Source organism: Sinocyclocheilus grahami, unplaced genomic scaffold, assembly GCF_001515645.1.
Source record: "Sinocyclocheilus grahami isolate Dianchi unplaced genomic scaffold, SAMN03320097.WGS_v1.1 scaffold2595.1, whole genome shotgun sequence".
Lineage (NCBI taxonomy): Eukaryota > Metazoa > Chordata > Actinopteri > Cypriniformes > Cyprinidae > Sinocyclocheilus > Sinocyclocheilus grahami.
In genome coordinates, this window is record NW_015507774.1 from 25852 (window position 1) to 42834 (window position 16983).

The 16983-nt window shown below is 34.6% G+C and overlaps 1 protein-coding gene and 1 pseudogene across 1 annotated transcript in view; both read left to right on the forward strand.

The window, feature by feature from the left end:
- Nucleotides 1-6475, forward strand: part of LOC107575366 (uncharacterized) — a 13104-nt gene extending 6629 nt beyond the window's left edge. Inside the window, exons 5-7 of the mRNA XM_016261755.1 lie at nucleotides 5211-5246; nucleotides 5351-5835; nucleotides 5948-6475. Of these exons, the coding sequence (XP_016117241.1) occupies nucleotides 5212-5246; nucleotides 5351-5835; nucleotides 5948-6456 (1029 nt within the window). The 5' untranslated portion in view covers nucleotide 5211 and the 3' untranslated portion in view covers nucleotides 6457-6475. The remainder of the gene's footprint in view (nucleotides 1-5210; nucleotides 5247-5350; nucleotides 5836-5947) is intronic.
- A 9095-nt stretch (nucleotides 6476-15570) lies between these two features.
- LOC107575364 (recoverin pseudogene) lies at nucleotides 15571-16537 on the forward strand (annotated as a pseudogene).
- Nucleotides 16538-16983: the final 446 nt, after the last annotated feature.

A 16983-nucleotide genomic window follows, 5' to 3' on the forward strand; every position in this document is an offset into this window, starting at 1 on the left:
TACTATAAAGTATGACAACAAATTCAAGTTTCAATATAAGATAATAAAGCCAAGCACACATTAAGTACTTAGCAGATAAATGCTTAACGTAATATATACGATAATTATTAAACATATGATAGCAAAAACATTACAGACCACCGTGCTCTCTCGTTGTCAATAACTCCGCCTGTGGGTGTTCTTCTGAAGAACGAGTCTGCGCACTCGTGTGTGGGTGGAGTCTGGGGAAAAAGGTTCTGGAAGTTTGTGAGTTGAGGGAGAGAGTTGAGCTCAAGCGTTGGGTTTGCCTAGGGCGCTCTCGTGAATAAAAAGCAAGCTACAAAAAAGAACCGTCAAGTTGTCGTTTCACTTAATGGATCGCTACAGTATTGAGAAAAAATAAATGTGTTTTGTGCCACTGACAGATTCTTCACTCCTATTGGTTGTCGCTCGCGAAAGTCGCTGTTCATTTGCATAAAGTTAAACAAATCTTAAAGGGGTCATATGATGCTTTTTTAAAGATCATTATTTGGTCTATTTGGTGTAACAGAATATGTTGACATGCTTTAATGTTCAAAAAACACATTATTTTTCAAATACTGTACATTATTGTACTCTCGCGCTCTCTCGCTCTCTCTCTCTCTCTCTCTCTCTCTCTCGCTCACTCGCGCGCACACACACACACACGATGCGCAAAACTCGCATTTGAACAGTCAATAGCAAATACTTAAACTAATAACAAAACTGTAGCTGATTCAGAAGCGCCAGATTGTCATAGCAAAGTCAGAATTACTTCCTCTCCTAGGTTCACGGAACAGTCTGCATCATATGACCCCTTTAACTTTTGTCGCTTGACTCGCATCGCTTGACACACCCACATTCAACCCGGGTTGATCGCGTCAAAAAGAGTACGACACATGCTTCAGGAGTTAGTGTAAATAGCCTCTGCCAACAATGCGGGCTATTTGTACTTAGTGTAAATAGACGCTCCGGTTTTTTAAACAGTTAAACAGTTGCCCACAGAAAAAACTGGGGATGCTGCAGCACCCTCAGCACCCCCACTTCCCACGCCTTAATGTTTGTTATTTAGGCTAATGGTCTCACTTTAGTAACACTTCAGCTGTCACAATGCGTTGACTGTCTTTCGCTTATTATAATCCAATACAATACAGTTTAAATACACTTTAAATTAATTTCCGCGTTATACATTAATGCCATCAGAATAGCGTGTCCTTTTTTTGGTGTGGCATCATAACTTAGCTTCTTAGCAATGCATATTACGAATCAAAAATTAAGTTTTGATATATTTACAGTAGGACATTTACAAAATATCTTCATGGAACATGATCTTTACTTAATATCCTATTGATTTTGGCATGAAAGAAAAATCGATGATTTTGACCCATACATTGTAATGTTGGCTATTGCTATAAATATACCTGTGCTACTTATGACTGGTTTTGTGGTCCAGGGTCACATATGTTATTATATTATTGTATATCATTCTTTCTTTTATCTGCGTTTTACCTCTGCTCTAGCTTGTTTCCATATAAAAAAAACTGGAACTGCAGACTAAATATTGTTGGCTCTGTGTCAAATTGCTAGTTTTGTACCTAGATCCTTCAGTGCTGATGGCCTGCTGCCCCCCAGCAGAGTCAGAGTGAACCTCTTGTCAGACAACATCTCCAAGATTCTACAAACCATAGTAGTATTAAGTAAAATCTCAAACATACACTACTGCTTCATAAGTTTGGGGTTGGTATGATTTTTTATGTTTTTGAAAGTCTCATGCCCACCACAGCTTAATGTATGAAATGAATACAATTTAATACAATTTAAAATAACTGTTTTCTATTTGAATATATTTAGAGAAGTAATTTATTCATGTGATGATAAAGTTGAATTTTCAGCATCATTACTCCAGTCTTCAGTGTCACATGATCCTTCAGAAATCTTTCCAATATGCTGATTTGCTGCTCAGGAAACAGTTCTGATTATTATCAATGTTGAAAACAGTTGTTTGTGTTGCTTCATTTTTTAGGATTCTTTGATGAATAAACCGTTTTTAAAAAAGTACAGCATTTATGCAAAACAGAAATGTTTGCTATAACTTTTGATAATTGATAATAAGACATTGATAATAATCAGAAATGTTTCTTGAGCAGCAAATCAGCATATTAGAAGCATTTCTGAAGGATCATGTGACACTGAAGAATGAAGTAAAGAAAATTCAGCTTAGATCACAGAAATAAATTACATTTCACAATATATTCACATAGAAAACTTTTGTGTTAAATTGAAATAATATGTCACAATATTACTGTTTTTACTTCATTTTGATCAAATAAAGCCTTAGTGAGGAGAAGAGACTTCTTTCAAAGACGTAAAAAATCTTACTGACCCCAAACTTTTGAACAGTAGTGTAAATTACAGTTAAGATGTTCTACCCACTTAAATGATACTGTGGAGACTGCCTGTTCCCCAAATAATGAGGACAAATCTTATATTTACTAAGGGATCACATGAAACACTTTATCAATAAAATGACTTTTGAGAGCATTAGTGACAGTTTGCTGATTTTTGTTTATTGATAGGTGAAGTGTTTCATGTGATTGAGCACCTAAAGTTGTTGGATGTGCACATATTACACCTTCTTGTGATTAAACTAGATATATACATCAAAATAAGCACAAATGGGGGCAGCAGCAGCTATGCTAAACTTTCTCCTTTTGATTTCTTGTTTCTATCTCAGGATGCCCATCCCTTACTAGAGATTATGCCAGCTCCAGGTTGGATCATATGATTGGATCATAACATATGTAAAAGAACAATGTTTATTTTAAACACAGCATTTTTTATGCTGCAAAAAGTGTCTTTTTTGTCATTTTGTCAAAACTCATCATTTCATTTAGCAACATCCTGCAAAGAGTTGCTTACAAATAAAAGGAGACATATAGGTACACATAATTTAGAGAAAGAGTAAATATTGTTCATTTACAGATATTGCAATGTCTGTAATATCTGTAAATGAACAATATTTACTCTTTCTCTAAATTATGTGTACCTACGTATATGTCTCCTTTTATTTGTAAGCAACTCTTTGCAGGATGTTGCTAAATGAAATGATGAGTTTTGACAAAATGACAAAAAAGACACTTTTTGCAGCATAAAAAATGCTGTGTTTAAAATAAACTTGGTATCTCGGAGAAAGAATAAACATTGTTCTTTTACATATGTTACCAACATTGTAACAATGGATTGAAAATTGTTGAACTTACCCTTTAATAATGTTGAAGGATAGTATTTAACTGAACTTTTGTGTTTATGTAACTTGTATTATTGTAACTCAGTTTTTGCCATGAAGATAGCCTTCGGGGGGTGAAAACTTTTCTTTTTCTTTTGTACACAAATGTGTACATTTGTCTTATTTTGCCTAATATATATATATATATATATATATATATATATATATATATGTACTGCACTTCAGAAGCTACATGTTTCACAGAAGACAAAAGTTAAATTTACCCTGATCTTCATGTTAATGCATTGTGTTTCCTTCTGGAGCATAAGTGAGCGTTTGAACCTTCTGTAATGGTTGTATATGAGTCCCTCAGTTGTCCTCAGTGTGAAAAGATGGATCTCAAAATCATAGAGTCAGTGTTGGAAAGGGTTCAAATACACAAAAATGCTGGAAAACAAAAATAATTTGTGGAACCTGAAGGATTTTTGTGAAGAACAGCAGGCAGGTAAACTGTTCAGGTCAAGCAAGGGACTCATGAACAATTATCACTAAACAAAAATGCACAGCTGTGGATCATTCAGGTAACAACACATTATTAAGAATCAAAGGGGTGTAAACTTTTGAACAGAGTTATTTTTTATAAATTCAACTATTATTTTCTCTTGTGGACTATATGTAAACGTCTTTTATGTGAAATATCTTATTCAGGTCAGTACTAAATAAAAAAATAACATGCATTTTGTATGATCCCTCTTATTTGGTAAAATAATTAACATTTTGCAGATTCTGCAGGGTGTATGTAAACATTTCACTGCTGCTGTATGAAGATTGATATATAAATGTTTGTTATTTTTCTTCCCACTGATATTGAAAAATTATATTGAAAACACTTAGCTAAGTAAGCTTTTTATTTTATTTTATTTTATAATGCTGTTAACACTTTCTCTGACAAGCGGCAGTAATGAGTTCTTTTTTCTGGTTTGTTATGTGATGTTTGACATATACCCAAAACTGGAACAAAGTAAAAAACTATATATTTTTAGGTTTATGCAAAATAAAAAGTGTTTACACACTGAAAAATACAAAATTGATATCTATTTTATGCCGTTTTTAGGTATTTTCACATTTTAAAGTCAATAAATGTTATTTTTGTGGCAAAAACCGCGTCTTCCTTTTACATTACACACAATTAACACAGTCAAATTAAAATAACATTTGCTATGTTAAAAAATACAGCATTCTATTACTCTGGATACAATTACAGTACTGTGATTTTTACTGTAATAAAAAATACAGTAATACAGTAAGTTACTGTGATTAAACTTACAGTCAGCATACTGTGGAATATATTACAGCAACTAACTTGCCAATTGCTGCCAGCAAGTTACTGTAAATTTCACAGTAATCTTTTTACAGTCCACTCTTGTAATGGGGCTGACAAGACGTGAGACATGTGGATCCATCTGCAGGCTTTATTTAAGAGACGTGGTAAACAGGCAGGGTCAAAACACTGGCAAACAGGTATATGGCGGGCAAAACACAAGAATAGTCACGGGGCTAGCGTAGGTCACCGATAAGCAGACAGAATCACAGGGGCGAGACGAGAGGGAGAAATCCAAGAAAACAGGCAAAGATCAAAAACCGCAAATACACGCAAGGCAAAACAAGGTAAACACGGAGACTCGGAAAGGGGTACAGGCTAAACAATACTCAGCAGAGAAATGTGGTTAGAGTGGGTGTTATATAAGCTGAACCGAATTCGTGACAACTCTTATGTGATATTGTTAATTAATCCTTTACCAATTGCCTTACCTAGACCAGTTTCACAACTTTTTGTTTTGCTTTGTTTCTTTGAATTTGTTTTTGAGTTGTGAATTTAAATGAAATAAAACCGTAATACTTACAATAAATCCAAAATGTTTTGCTTAAGTCAATAGCACTGTTTAATGACACAATATCATTCTTTTTTTTTCTTTTTGTGTTTCAGTATGACAGCTGAAATAAAACTGTTCCAATTATCTGAGTAAGTTTTTTTTTTATCTAGACTCTGTTCACAAAATATTGCTGTTTTTATATTTGTTTATGATAATTTTTCTTATTCTGTATATTCACACTGTATCTTCACAGTGTTGAGGATTTGCAGTCTGTGGAGGCAGTTGTTGGGCCTCTAAATGAGGGAATTGTTTCTATCTCTAACATCTGCATGTCTCTCTTGGATGCACAAGTTGATCCCACCACTGACACATGCTCCAATTACAAACAAATCAGGGGACATATTGAGCATGCTGAGCAATACCTGAAACAATCAGAGACAACAATTAAAGAAAAACTGGGATATTTGGATGAATGGATGGAGCGACTTACTTTAGAAAAGGGAAATGTTGAGCAGCAGAAGAAGGAAAAATGTATGGCCAAACATAAATTATATATTGAGAAGAAATCAGCTGAAGAATCATTAAAGTCTTCCGAAGCTGCATTGAAGCAGGCCCAAAAAATTTTAGAATTAACAAAACATACATTAAAAAAAGAGAAAGACAGGCAGGAGACAGGTGGATGGGTGGCAGCTGCAGGAGTAGGTGTTACCCTGATACCAATTGCTGGATGGATTGCAGGTGAGAAATTCTCTACTTCGGATCACTACTGCAATACCTACCATTTATCATCATCCTGAAGAGCACACCTAATCATCTATTGTGGCTGGTGTGATTTCTTGCTTTCCTATAGGTCCAGTAATGGTATATAGTGGAGTAAGTACAATAGTGGATGCTTCAAAGGCTATCAGGGATGCTGAAGATGAGCTTAAAGAAAATGAGTCTCGGGTGAATGAGAACAGCATGAACGTGTCTAATTACCAATCCAGGATCTCTAGGATACAGACTGAGATTGAAGAGACTGATAAGGTGCTGAATAAAATTCAGAGTGAGATTGAAGAGGTGAAGCAGCATCTAGAGGGCACAGCTGCATTTCAAGAAGTGGTCAGAAGAGCTGTAAATCTACTGAGTGTTCTTAGTGGAAGAGTCACTGTACTGGAGAGACAAACTCAACGTTTCATCTTCTGGCAGCCTGTTGTAAATGCTATGGAAGATGTGATGAAGGTGGCAGGAAATATAGCAGAGAATCAGTTCCTTTACAGTCAGGGTGTATCTGGCCTCATAAATACTTTGAGGGAGAATATTGGAGGAGTGCTTGCTTTATGCAACGCCCCCAGTAATTCTGAATATGATTGCTATTAATGAACTAACTGAAGAAACAAATGTTTAGTTGTACACAGTTGTAATGTGTATTTTATTTTTAACAAATACATTTCTACAATAAATAAAAAGTGAATATGGGGAAATGTGGTATTATTCAGCCTGGTCTCATGTTTATACGTAGGTATAAATACGTAACATTTACAAGCACAAAACGTACACTTTTGTACGTTTTTAGTCATGCTAAAACGTACAATTTAGACGTATTTCAACGTTTAAAACGTACAAATCGCTACGTATTTTTAGCTAAAAAACGTAAAAATATTTACGTATCTTTTATATCATTTAGATATTCATATCAATGCATTTTTATCATTTTATTAATAAGCGATTTCGATTTTTAGACCCCTTAACCTGCCCCCAAACCTAAACCTACCCATTTTATAGCGAATATGCATTTTTATCATTTTATAAATACGCAATTTAGATTTTTTAGACCCCTTAACCTGCCCCCAAACCTAAACCTACCCAATTTATAGCGAATATGCATTTTTATCATTTTTTATTAATACGCAATTTAGCTTTTTAGACCCCTTAACCTACCCCCAACCCTTAACCTACCCATTTTATAGCGATATATATAAAGGATATAAAACGCAAATGACCGAAATCCACAGGAAAATAAAACTTTTAGTAACAATATAGCATTAACATATTTATAGTCGCTAATTCCACTCCTACCTATAAGCCTAAACATTTCTGGACAGTATAAGAAACATAACAGACAGATAAATGCAATTAACGTTACAATCATTTATTTATTGCAAAAATGTCAAAAGCAGCACTAAAATTAATCCAAATGACGATACGTTGCACCCGCAGTCCTCTCTGGCGGAATACAGTAGGTTTGTGTGATCCAGAGCAGAATTTATGTTGTTAATCGCCGAAAATATTATCCAGATAATTTTCCTGATCCACTCCGTGAACTCGTGAAGGAACGCGCGCATCATTCAAATACACCTCACCAGCACCACGGCATGTCGCAATCTGTGACGAATGCAGGCGAGAGCCAATGAGCGTTCGAATGTCCTGCCGTAAAACCTGTCGTTTGAAGCGGCAACATTTGAATTTGTAAAGAGTGAGCGCGGGCGCGCGGGCTTTGCTGCTCACGGTCACTGACTGGACTCGCTGCTCAGGGTGGAGAAGCAAGCAGATCGCCAGCTTGGATTTTTGGATTTGGGTCTGTTCCTCGCAGTCGTATGGATTCGGAAGCTTTGGATTACAGCGCACTAATAAAATTGTTTCATTTCGCAATTATGTTGCGTTTTTGGTGTATTTTATAGTTCTATTGTCAGTCACAGCATGTCGGAGAAAACGCCTTTTGTGGCCTACGACAATCAAAGTAAACATTGCATGACAAGTAAAGGTTAAACGATTGCAGAAATGTTATTTATTTTAAGGTTTAAAGTGAAGTCGTGTTTAACATTATGTAGGCATATTCTTGAAAACGAGCTGGCAGCAGAAATCACAACAAAACGAAATGTTATAATTTCATAAGTAAACAATTTAATAAAGCAATTGAAAACAAGTTAATTAATGTGACAACTAAAAACTAATAAAATTAATGCCGCGATTTCAATATTCATAAGGATTCATTTTTAGGTGTCGTCAATACGTCAGTTTTGTACGTTAAAATGCTGAAAATACGTCAGTTTTGTACGTTTAGAGGCTGAAAATACGTCAGTTTCGTACGTTTAGAGGCTGAAAATACGTAAGTATTGTACATTTTAGTGCCTGTAAAAACGTAAGTAAATGTACGTTTTATAGAACCACATTTTACGTAAAATACATACGAATTATCATGAGATCACGTTGCATTATTTGTAGTTTTGTAATTTGTCCATTAATTGCTGCACATTACACAAGTAGGTGACAAATTGTTTTCAAAAGTGCTTTTGTAATGTTGCTGTAACTGTAAGTTGAGCTTTGTCTGCAGCAACCATAATTAAGTTGATCATCTTTTAGTTTTTAAGAGCGTGCAATTTTTGTCTTTAACCTAAATGCACACAAGTGTGCATTTAGAAAATGTTATTTTCATGACAGGCAGAATAACTTTTTACCAAGTCACTTACGAAGAGTAATAAAAGTGACCAGCAGATAGAGACATATTACCGTTTTTACACAGAATAATTCATTTTTAAAATTTCAGTAAGTGATGTTTTAACGTTCAATGTAAGTTTCACCAGTGTTACAGTGAAATCATTTAAAATAGCACACTGTACTAATGCCTCTTTGGGTTGGATCATCATTTAGAAAATCCACCTTGGGTGCTACTCATCAAAAAGACGTTGATAAATTACCCATCCTTACACAAAGAAAATGTATTTTTCTTATATATTAACAATCAATATATTAAATGATTTATTATATATTGAAATTATGCAGAATAATGTACTGTGTTACTATGTTCCAAAATATAGAAAAATTCATAAGGAGTTTTCATATACTGAAAAATATGTGACATAAACGTATGTGATGTATTAATATATTATATTAATATATTTATTTTATATTCAGTAATATCCTTCATAATATATATATGTAATAAAATATGGTATTTTTTGTGTGTGTGGATGTAAATATATTTGAACATAAATGTACTATATATATTAACATTTCATGGGAACATGTACGTTCAATATATTATGAGGAAAATACATATTGTGATATATATCTATGTATTTGTATTTATACATATTACATAAAGTACTCAAATCAATTAAGTTATAAATGTCAAATCAAATTTTTCGCCCACCATGTTGCCATGACTTTAACAATACATCCAATTGTCCAAAAATCCCAAACTTTTAATATTTGTTTTTAGTAAATATTTCAGGCATTTTTCTTATATACTATCACACATATTTTCATATAGCAAATGTGTAACTATGCAAACAATAAAGTGAGATAGTATGTGTTCAGCTTTATGTAAACCCAAGCATTAACTATTATAATTGAGTGTTTCAATAAAGCTATTGTAAATCTGTGGTGCAGTTATTGTCTTCATTTGCATGTATAAATATATAGCCATACTTTGTCCATGGATTTATTGCAGTATATTGATAAGCTCTATAGTTTCCCACATGGAAATGTATTATTTAATATATTGCATCATATTTTCAGTACTGTATATTTCCACATTTTTTTGTTTTGTAAAGGCAGATATATATATACAGTATATATATACCTTTTTATATAGCCTATACGTATCTATATTTGCTTATGCAGCTGTGATGTAATTAGTCCTGTTGTCATGTGTTCATGTTTTCCCCCTTAATTATAGTATATGGCAATGGAGAAAATATTATTTATGTGATATATCAAAATACATAACTACAAAAATAGAGATGCACTCGGATTAGACAAAATTACCCAATGATACAGTACATATAGTTAAAAAGAGATGCAATTATTCAGTCATTGCATCAATTTAAAAGCTAAAAACCTCTCGAATAATATTCATTCAAAGTTAGATTTACAATAAAAGTCTAATAAAGACACGAATGCAGAAGCAAATATGTCTCTTTTGTAATCTGAAATCACAAAGGAAATAGCCAAGTGTTTGCTGTAGCATCGAATCCAATTAGTTTCCTGTGACATTCCTTTATGATTAAGCAAAGAGTGATGAAGAAAAACAGCGATGGAGCAGCTGGTAGTCTGACATATTCAAATATTTTCACTTCATTGCTCTTTTACACCGTGACCCTTTTTAAAACAACTTCTGCATATTTATTAACCAGCACTAGATTCGCTTCTGCCCTCTCTCTTCTGCCCGTCATTCTTCTCTTTTTCATTAAGAAATGGAGGACGAAGATCACAGCTACCAGACCCAAAGTGCTAAGCAGCAGTACCAATCCAAGGGCCAGAACGTGTGACAGACCACTGTTCTGGTACTCCAAATGATTCCACAAACCGACACAACACTCAAACCAACCAGAGTGCCCCAAACCCCAAAGGCCAACATACAGGAGCCACAGGACAGCTCTGTTTCACGGTTTGGGTCGGGTTCGAAATGGCTGAAAGGTTCTCGGGTGTTGCCATCGTTAATGAGCTTCACAAAATTAAGATATTTTCAAAGATGCCTGTCTCTCCTGTTGATGTATGATTTTTATAAACTCCTTGAATATTGATGATTTTAACAAAATAAAGATGTTAGAGAGCAGTTGTTCCTCCAGGTTGTGTTTCCGTTGTCCTTCTTATCTCTTCTCACAGAGATGTGTCAGTCATTTCTGTACTTCTATCAATTAAACAAATACAAAGAATATACATCAGCATATTATAGAAAATGCCACTGTGATGATAAAAAATTGTGTTATAAATTATAAAAAAGACTACCGTTAAGTCAACCAATATCCATGTATAAAAATATAGATCACATCAATTTATAAATAAATGAATATACATTTTTTAAATTCTCATATTAACAATAAAACTGATGATCATGTTGTTGATCATGTTTTATGTTGTTAATTGTCAAAAATGATATTATCTATCAGTATCTTGAATAGTTTAAACATTTTATGGTCATTAATATGGGATAGTTCATCTAAAAAATGAAAGTTCTGTCTTAATTTACACATCCTCATGTTGTTCCAAACCTGTATGACTTCCATTCTTTTGTGGAATATAAAAACAGAAATTTTGACGGATGTTTACTTTCAATGGTAACCAAAACTGATTAGCAACATTCTTCAAAATACAGGTTTGGAAAGACATGAGGGTGAGTAAATAATGAAAGAATTTGGAGGGGGAACGATCCCTTTAAGCGCCATCAAAATTACCTCAAAATTAAAGTGTTATGGATAGATATTTTAATCGCATACAAACACATAAAACATATAAAATGCATAAATGTATATTTATTTAAATGTATCAATTTCTCACCTTTTTCCCTCCTTGTAAAGAATCAGACCAATAAGTTTTCATTCCAAAACATGAAGAAAAAATACTTCTTTTGCAAACGGTTTATTCTAACATATTGTTAGTCTTTTCCCTAAAATTCATCATCATAGAAATGTTCACCAAAAATCTTTTTTCTCCCAGGCAAGAGCATGCTGAATGCCAGTGCAGTGCTCAACAACCATTTACATAGTGTTTCACTGCATGCAGACCAACCCGTACCCACCACAGAGCCAGTAGACTGTTGTTTTTATTTTCCTTATCATTTGTTTGTTACCATCGCTCTTTGTGTCCCAAAGGAAAGCGATGTCTGTCATTAGACATCATTATGACCCATTAACTTGTATTTATCTAAGACTCCCTCCCTTCCTCTGCTCCCACCCTCACTGCTGCCTATGCTTAAGAATCGGCTGGATGTTTAAAAGAGGTATTGTTTTCTAAGCAGAAATTTTGTTTTTTCTTCTGAAAGAAATTTCCTCTTTGGTCTCCCCTGCCCTTTTGACATTTCAGTCGCTATCCTGTCTACGTGTCTTATTTTTCCAAGCAAGAAATTGTTAATTTTGTTGAATCACTACTAACGCTTAATTTCTTTATCAGTGAAATCTGTTCTTGTTCAGGTATTCCTGAACAATAAATCTACTCATTCAAGTTGATCCGTTCAACCCTGTACGGCATTAGATGTCCATTACACATTTGAAAACACCATGGCGTCAGTAAACACTTGCATAAGAGGGTGTTTCCTTCCAAATCTTGTGACATGATTGTTGTGTCAAATGAGTCACGAGTCAACCTGTTTGATGTTGTCCATCAGAAGAGGGAATAAAGTAGTCTTGACAAATTGTGTATTAAGTTGTCACTTGCAATTTTTCCAGATTTACTCCACTGACATAAAACCACCACGACAACAACTAGGCTAAATCTCTACGCTAGTCCCAGCAATCCTTGTGCACCGCATGTCACAATTTGCTCTCAAGGTGGGCACATTGTAATTAGCTCTGACAGGTAATCCAATAAATGTGCTCTTGGAATTCCTGGAATAGCACAAAGAAAATCCCTGTGCTAAAAGAGGGAAGGGTGAGGTATGTCTGGTGTTTCCAAGGGAGTTAAATAAATCCAGGGTGATTAAAGGTAGGGCAGACCTGTATCATGTGAATGTTTTGTACAGTTTCAAATGCAGCTTAGGATCTAAATGTTTGACCTGATGAGAAGAAATTTATAGGGACACAGAAAAGTCCAGACAAAATGAAAGGTTACCTATTTTTTTCCTATTAAATAGATGATGAGTCCTGTCAGCATTATAGTTTAAATCTTGTAAATGTTACAAACTAGTAAATAAGAGTCCCAGATATTAAACCTGAATTTTGACTGTTGTGTGGTTCATTTTCTAACTTGTGTTAATTTTATTAACATAAATTCAAATGGTAGGCTAAATGTTTTGGTACTCTTTGAATGTGGTCTGACAGCACAGAGGCCTATTTAATAAATACAAATGCACATTACAAGATATTTTAAAAGATGCATTGCAACTTTACTGAACAACATAATGTTATTTCCCATAAATAGAGAAATGGCAGACGGCAACAAATCATTGTGAGGTGCAGGTGGTGACGTTTGTTTACAAAAATATTGTTTACAAATAATTGACACAATATCTTTAATTTGGCCATTAAGAAAGAAAGAAAGCTTGCATCTTTCCAACTGTCATCGTGTGTATGTATAATAAATATGTACAACTGCATAGGCAGTGTACTGAATAAAAAAAGGTAACACATTATTATAATATATAACTTTGCAACTCCATGTCAACTAGCATTATAACAGACTATCTGCTTAATATCTGCTAACACTTTATTTTGATGTCCCCCCATCAGACATTGAACTGCACTGACTATAAATAACTATCAACTTATTTTTTAAAAAGTACATATTAACTTATTTTACTAATCCAAACCTAACAGTCTATAAATACTCTAATGGGAATTAGTTGACATGAAGCTGCAAATTGCTGAGAGTTATGACATGTTGCAAACAGTAGAATGAAGTAGACTATCAAAATAAAGTGTAAGCTACAAAGATTAAACACACTTGCTACCAACATACCCCAAAGTGGAGGCACTGTGTGTTATAGCATTACTAAATAAAAGCATCCAGCTGAAATATTCAAAATATATGCACTGCAAAGCTATGTGAAAGAATATGATTTACTCACTAAATCCAGAAGGGCAAATGTCATAGGCTGCAGCCACTGTTTTTTACATTTGAGTTTTTATGATTTTTTCAATGCTCTTGGAGACTCTCAGTGCCGGTCCACTGTCAATCCTGCAAACTCGTAGGAGAAAGAGTTGAAAATGCACACTCTGCTCTACACTTGAATGCCTGTGTAAATGCACTGTAACAGTGGAAAAAGCAATGTGGCAGATAATGTTAATTGGTAAGGGGTTTGCATTGAGATAGAGAAGGAGACCCGACATAAGTACACTGTATATGAAATAACCATGATATTTACAAATGAACCTAAACACAGTTGCTACTCGTAACTGCCATTAGTCACTGAACCAAACATGACCCAATGAATTTATTAGAGTACCCACAACAGTTTATGTGTAAGCGTCAAACTGAGACTTAAAGCCTGGGCATTATGCCAACCCATTACACTCTTAAAAATAAAGGTGCTTCACGATGCCAGTTCTTCAGATTATAAAAAGGTAAGAAAGAGATGGTTCTTTAAAGAACCTTTGACTGAATGGTTCTTTGTGGAACCAAAATGGTTCTATATGGCATCGCTTGAAGAACCTTTTGAAGCACCTTTATTTTTAAGAGTGTATGGGCAACGTCCAAAATCAGTGAACAGGATAAAGTCATGTTGCTTAAGTTTGACGCTGAACTGAAAAAGATAAGCATAATACAGTAAATTAGAAAACATGCACCAGAGAGAGGGCAATAGACCTAATAAGAGACAGGTGGCATGAAAAGTTGTAGGTAAGAAGTACAGGAATAAGATTAAAAGAGGGAAGCTTCCTGGAAAAGAGGGTATGACAGATGTCAGGTCCAGGCTTAACCATCCCCTGATTACCACATGCAATTAAAATAAAATCAAACAAAAACCAGTGGTGTCTTGAATGAACCTCAATGAACTTGATACAGACATCAGCAAAAGCTGCTGTCGCTTAATTCACACTACTCAGTGAAAGTGATGACAGTTCGTGAGATGAATTCAACATAAGATAAAACAAATAAACCTTATTTTTTAAGCCATTCATACAAATAACTGATACTTCCAGTTATACACTTTAGTAAGAAACAACATGTCAAGCTGAGGAAATATAAGTATGTCTCTACAACAAGGCCTTGCTTTACAAAAGGTCACAAAAGGTCAGTTTAGTTGTCTGGATGCCACTATCTGTGCCAAAATGATCTGATGTCTCATTAAGAGGACTAAGACTGCCAGTTGAGGACATAACTGTATGTTAAAAACATATTGTTATTGACTTTAGTGCACTTTTCATACATTTAAGCATGTTTATAATCCCTTATAATAACTGATGAAATCAGTCAGCTGTGTGATCCAAGCAAAAAATTAGGGAAAGTTGTGTTCTCAAACAGAGGATCTCTGGAGTTCAGTTAAAAGGTAATTAATTCATTAATTGGGAAAACCACCATCACATATTTATATGATAAATAAATTGATCATTTTTTTAAATGCTATTTGTAACAATTACACTGCGTAACGCCATGCAAACTATAAATTCATAAACACACGTTTTGCTGGAAAAACAATGGTATGCAGTGCAAAACCGTACTGATTTGTGCAATGCTTTCTTGATCATCTCAAGTCCGTTTTGCATTTTAACAAAACCTAAAATATTAAAAAATGTTACTTAGCTAGATACAGTAATGTTGCAATTGTAACATATTTAAGCTAGTAAAATTCTAAATAATGCTTGATATGTCACCCAAACTAAATGTTTAAATTCATAAGGCATAACATGTATATGATCAACAAGTTTAAGATGTAGTGACAACTGGGCATTTGCCTAGTAATCATTATTATTGTAATCATTTATGGAAGGGGACAGTCCCAAGCTGTTGATTTGGGGCTCAGAGGCTCAGCCATGTCAAATCCCTCTTTAACGACTTAAACCTGCATTCAAAGGTAACAGTCTAAGTTCACCTGCTCCACCCCCACTCACTCACCCACCCACCCATCAGCAGCCAATGTCATCGATCAGCACTCATTCTTCCCTTTACATTTGAGAGTTTCATTACAACAGACGCTGTTCTTCCTCTGTTAGCACTCTGTTAACATCTATCAATCCATCTGTCTATCATTTCTTGAAAGGACAATTGAACACCAAGTTTTTAATGGGACATTAATTACAGGCACCCACCAAAAGAGAGATTCTCTGGGAACATCTCAGCAAGAGAAGCTACATAATATAGTGTATCTCTGGTCAGAAAGGAGGACCTGACAAACAAAGCTTCCTGAACCCCTGCCTGTGCTCTCCACCAGCAGCCGAAAATGGGGAATGCCAAAAGCAGCGCTATGTCCAAGGAGATCCTGGAGGATCTCAAACTCAATACCAGATTCTCAGAGAACGAACTGTCACAGTGGTACGAGAACTTCCAGAAGCAGTGTCCGTCTGGTCGGATCTCACCAGACGAATTTAAAAAGATCTACGAACGCTTTTTCCCAGACAGTGATGCCGCAGCATACGCCCAGCACGTCTTCCGCTCCTTTGACACGAATGATGATGGAACGTTGGATTTCAAGGAATACATTATTGCTCTACACATGACATCAACTGGAAAGACGGAGCGAAAGCTGGAGTGGGCCTTTTCACTTTTTGATGTCGACAAGAACGGCTACATCACCAAGTCAGAAGTGGCAGAAATCTGTCAGGTAGGTCAAATGTTGGTGAACATCTTCATAAGTCTTCATTTGTGGCTTCCTTTTGAAACCATACCATAAATGAGTGAGTTTGCTATTTATGTTGAGAGACTGGGGCTAGTTGCAGAAAAAAGATTATTGAACGTATGTTGATCTTTTGCCAAAACATGCCCCTATATGCAGGATATGCTGTCACACTATATGTTGTCACACAGGGGCAAGTAGTCACAATGGAACCTGGCATTGATTGAACAGCCAATAACAATGAAATGTAAGTAAAACAAATGAAAAAATAACTAAAATAAATAAAAATAAAAATTGTTAATTTAAAACACATGACAAATTGCTCAGACAAAACTGACAGCTTGCTCCAACCAGATATTCATTGTCCTGAAATCACAGTTCATCATATTTGGGTAAAAACTGCCTTAATTAGTTGACTCTTTCCTAAATGCATCCAAGTGTGGTTTTATTGTGTTTTCTTGTTTAAAGCTGTAACGAATGAACGTTTTTAAAACAAAACTCTCAAACCCTTAAAAAAAAGAAGTTTATTCAAGTGTGCTATTATATTATAAGTGTGCTATTAGTATATTTTTAAACTTAAAATACATTAGGTAAGTTTACTTTCAGTCTACTTTTTATGTACTTTGTTGTTGTACAGTAGTTTTGTACTCAAAGTTTACTACTGTGATTAAAAGTATATTAGTATACATTAGTGTATT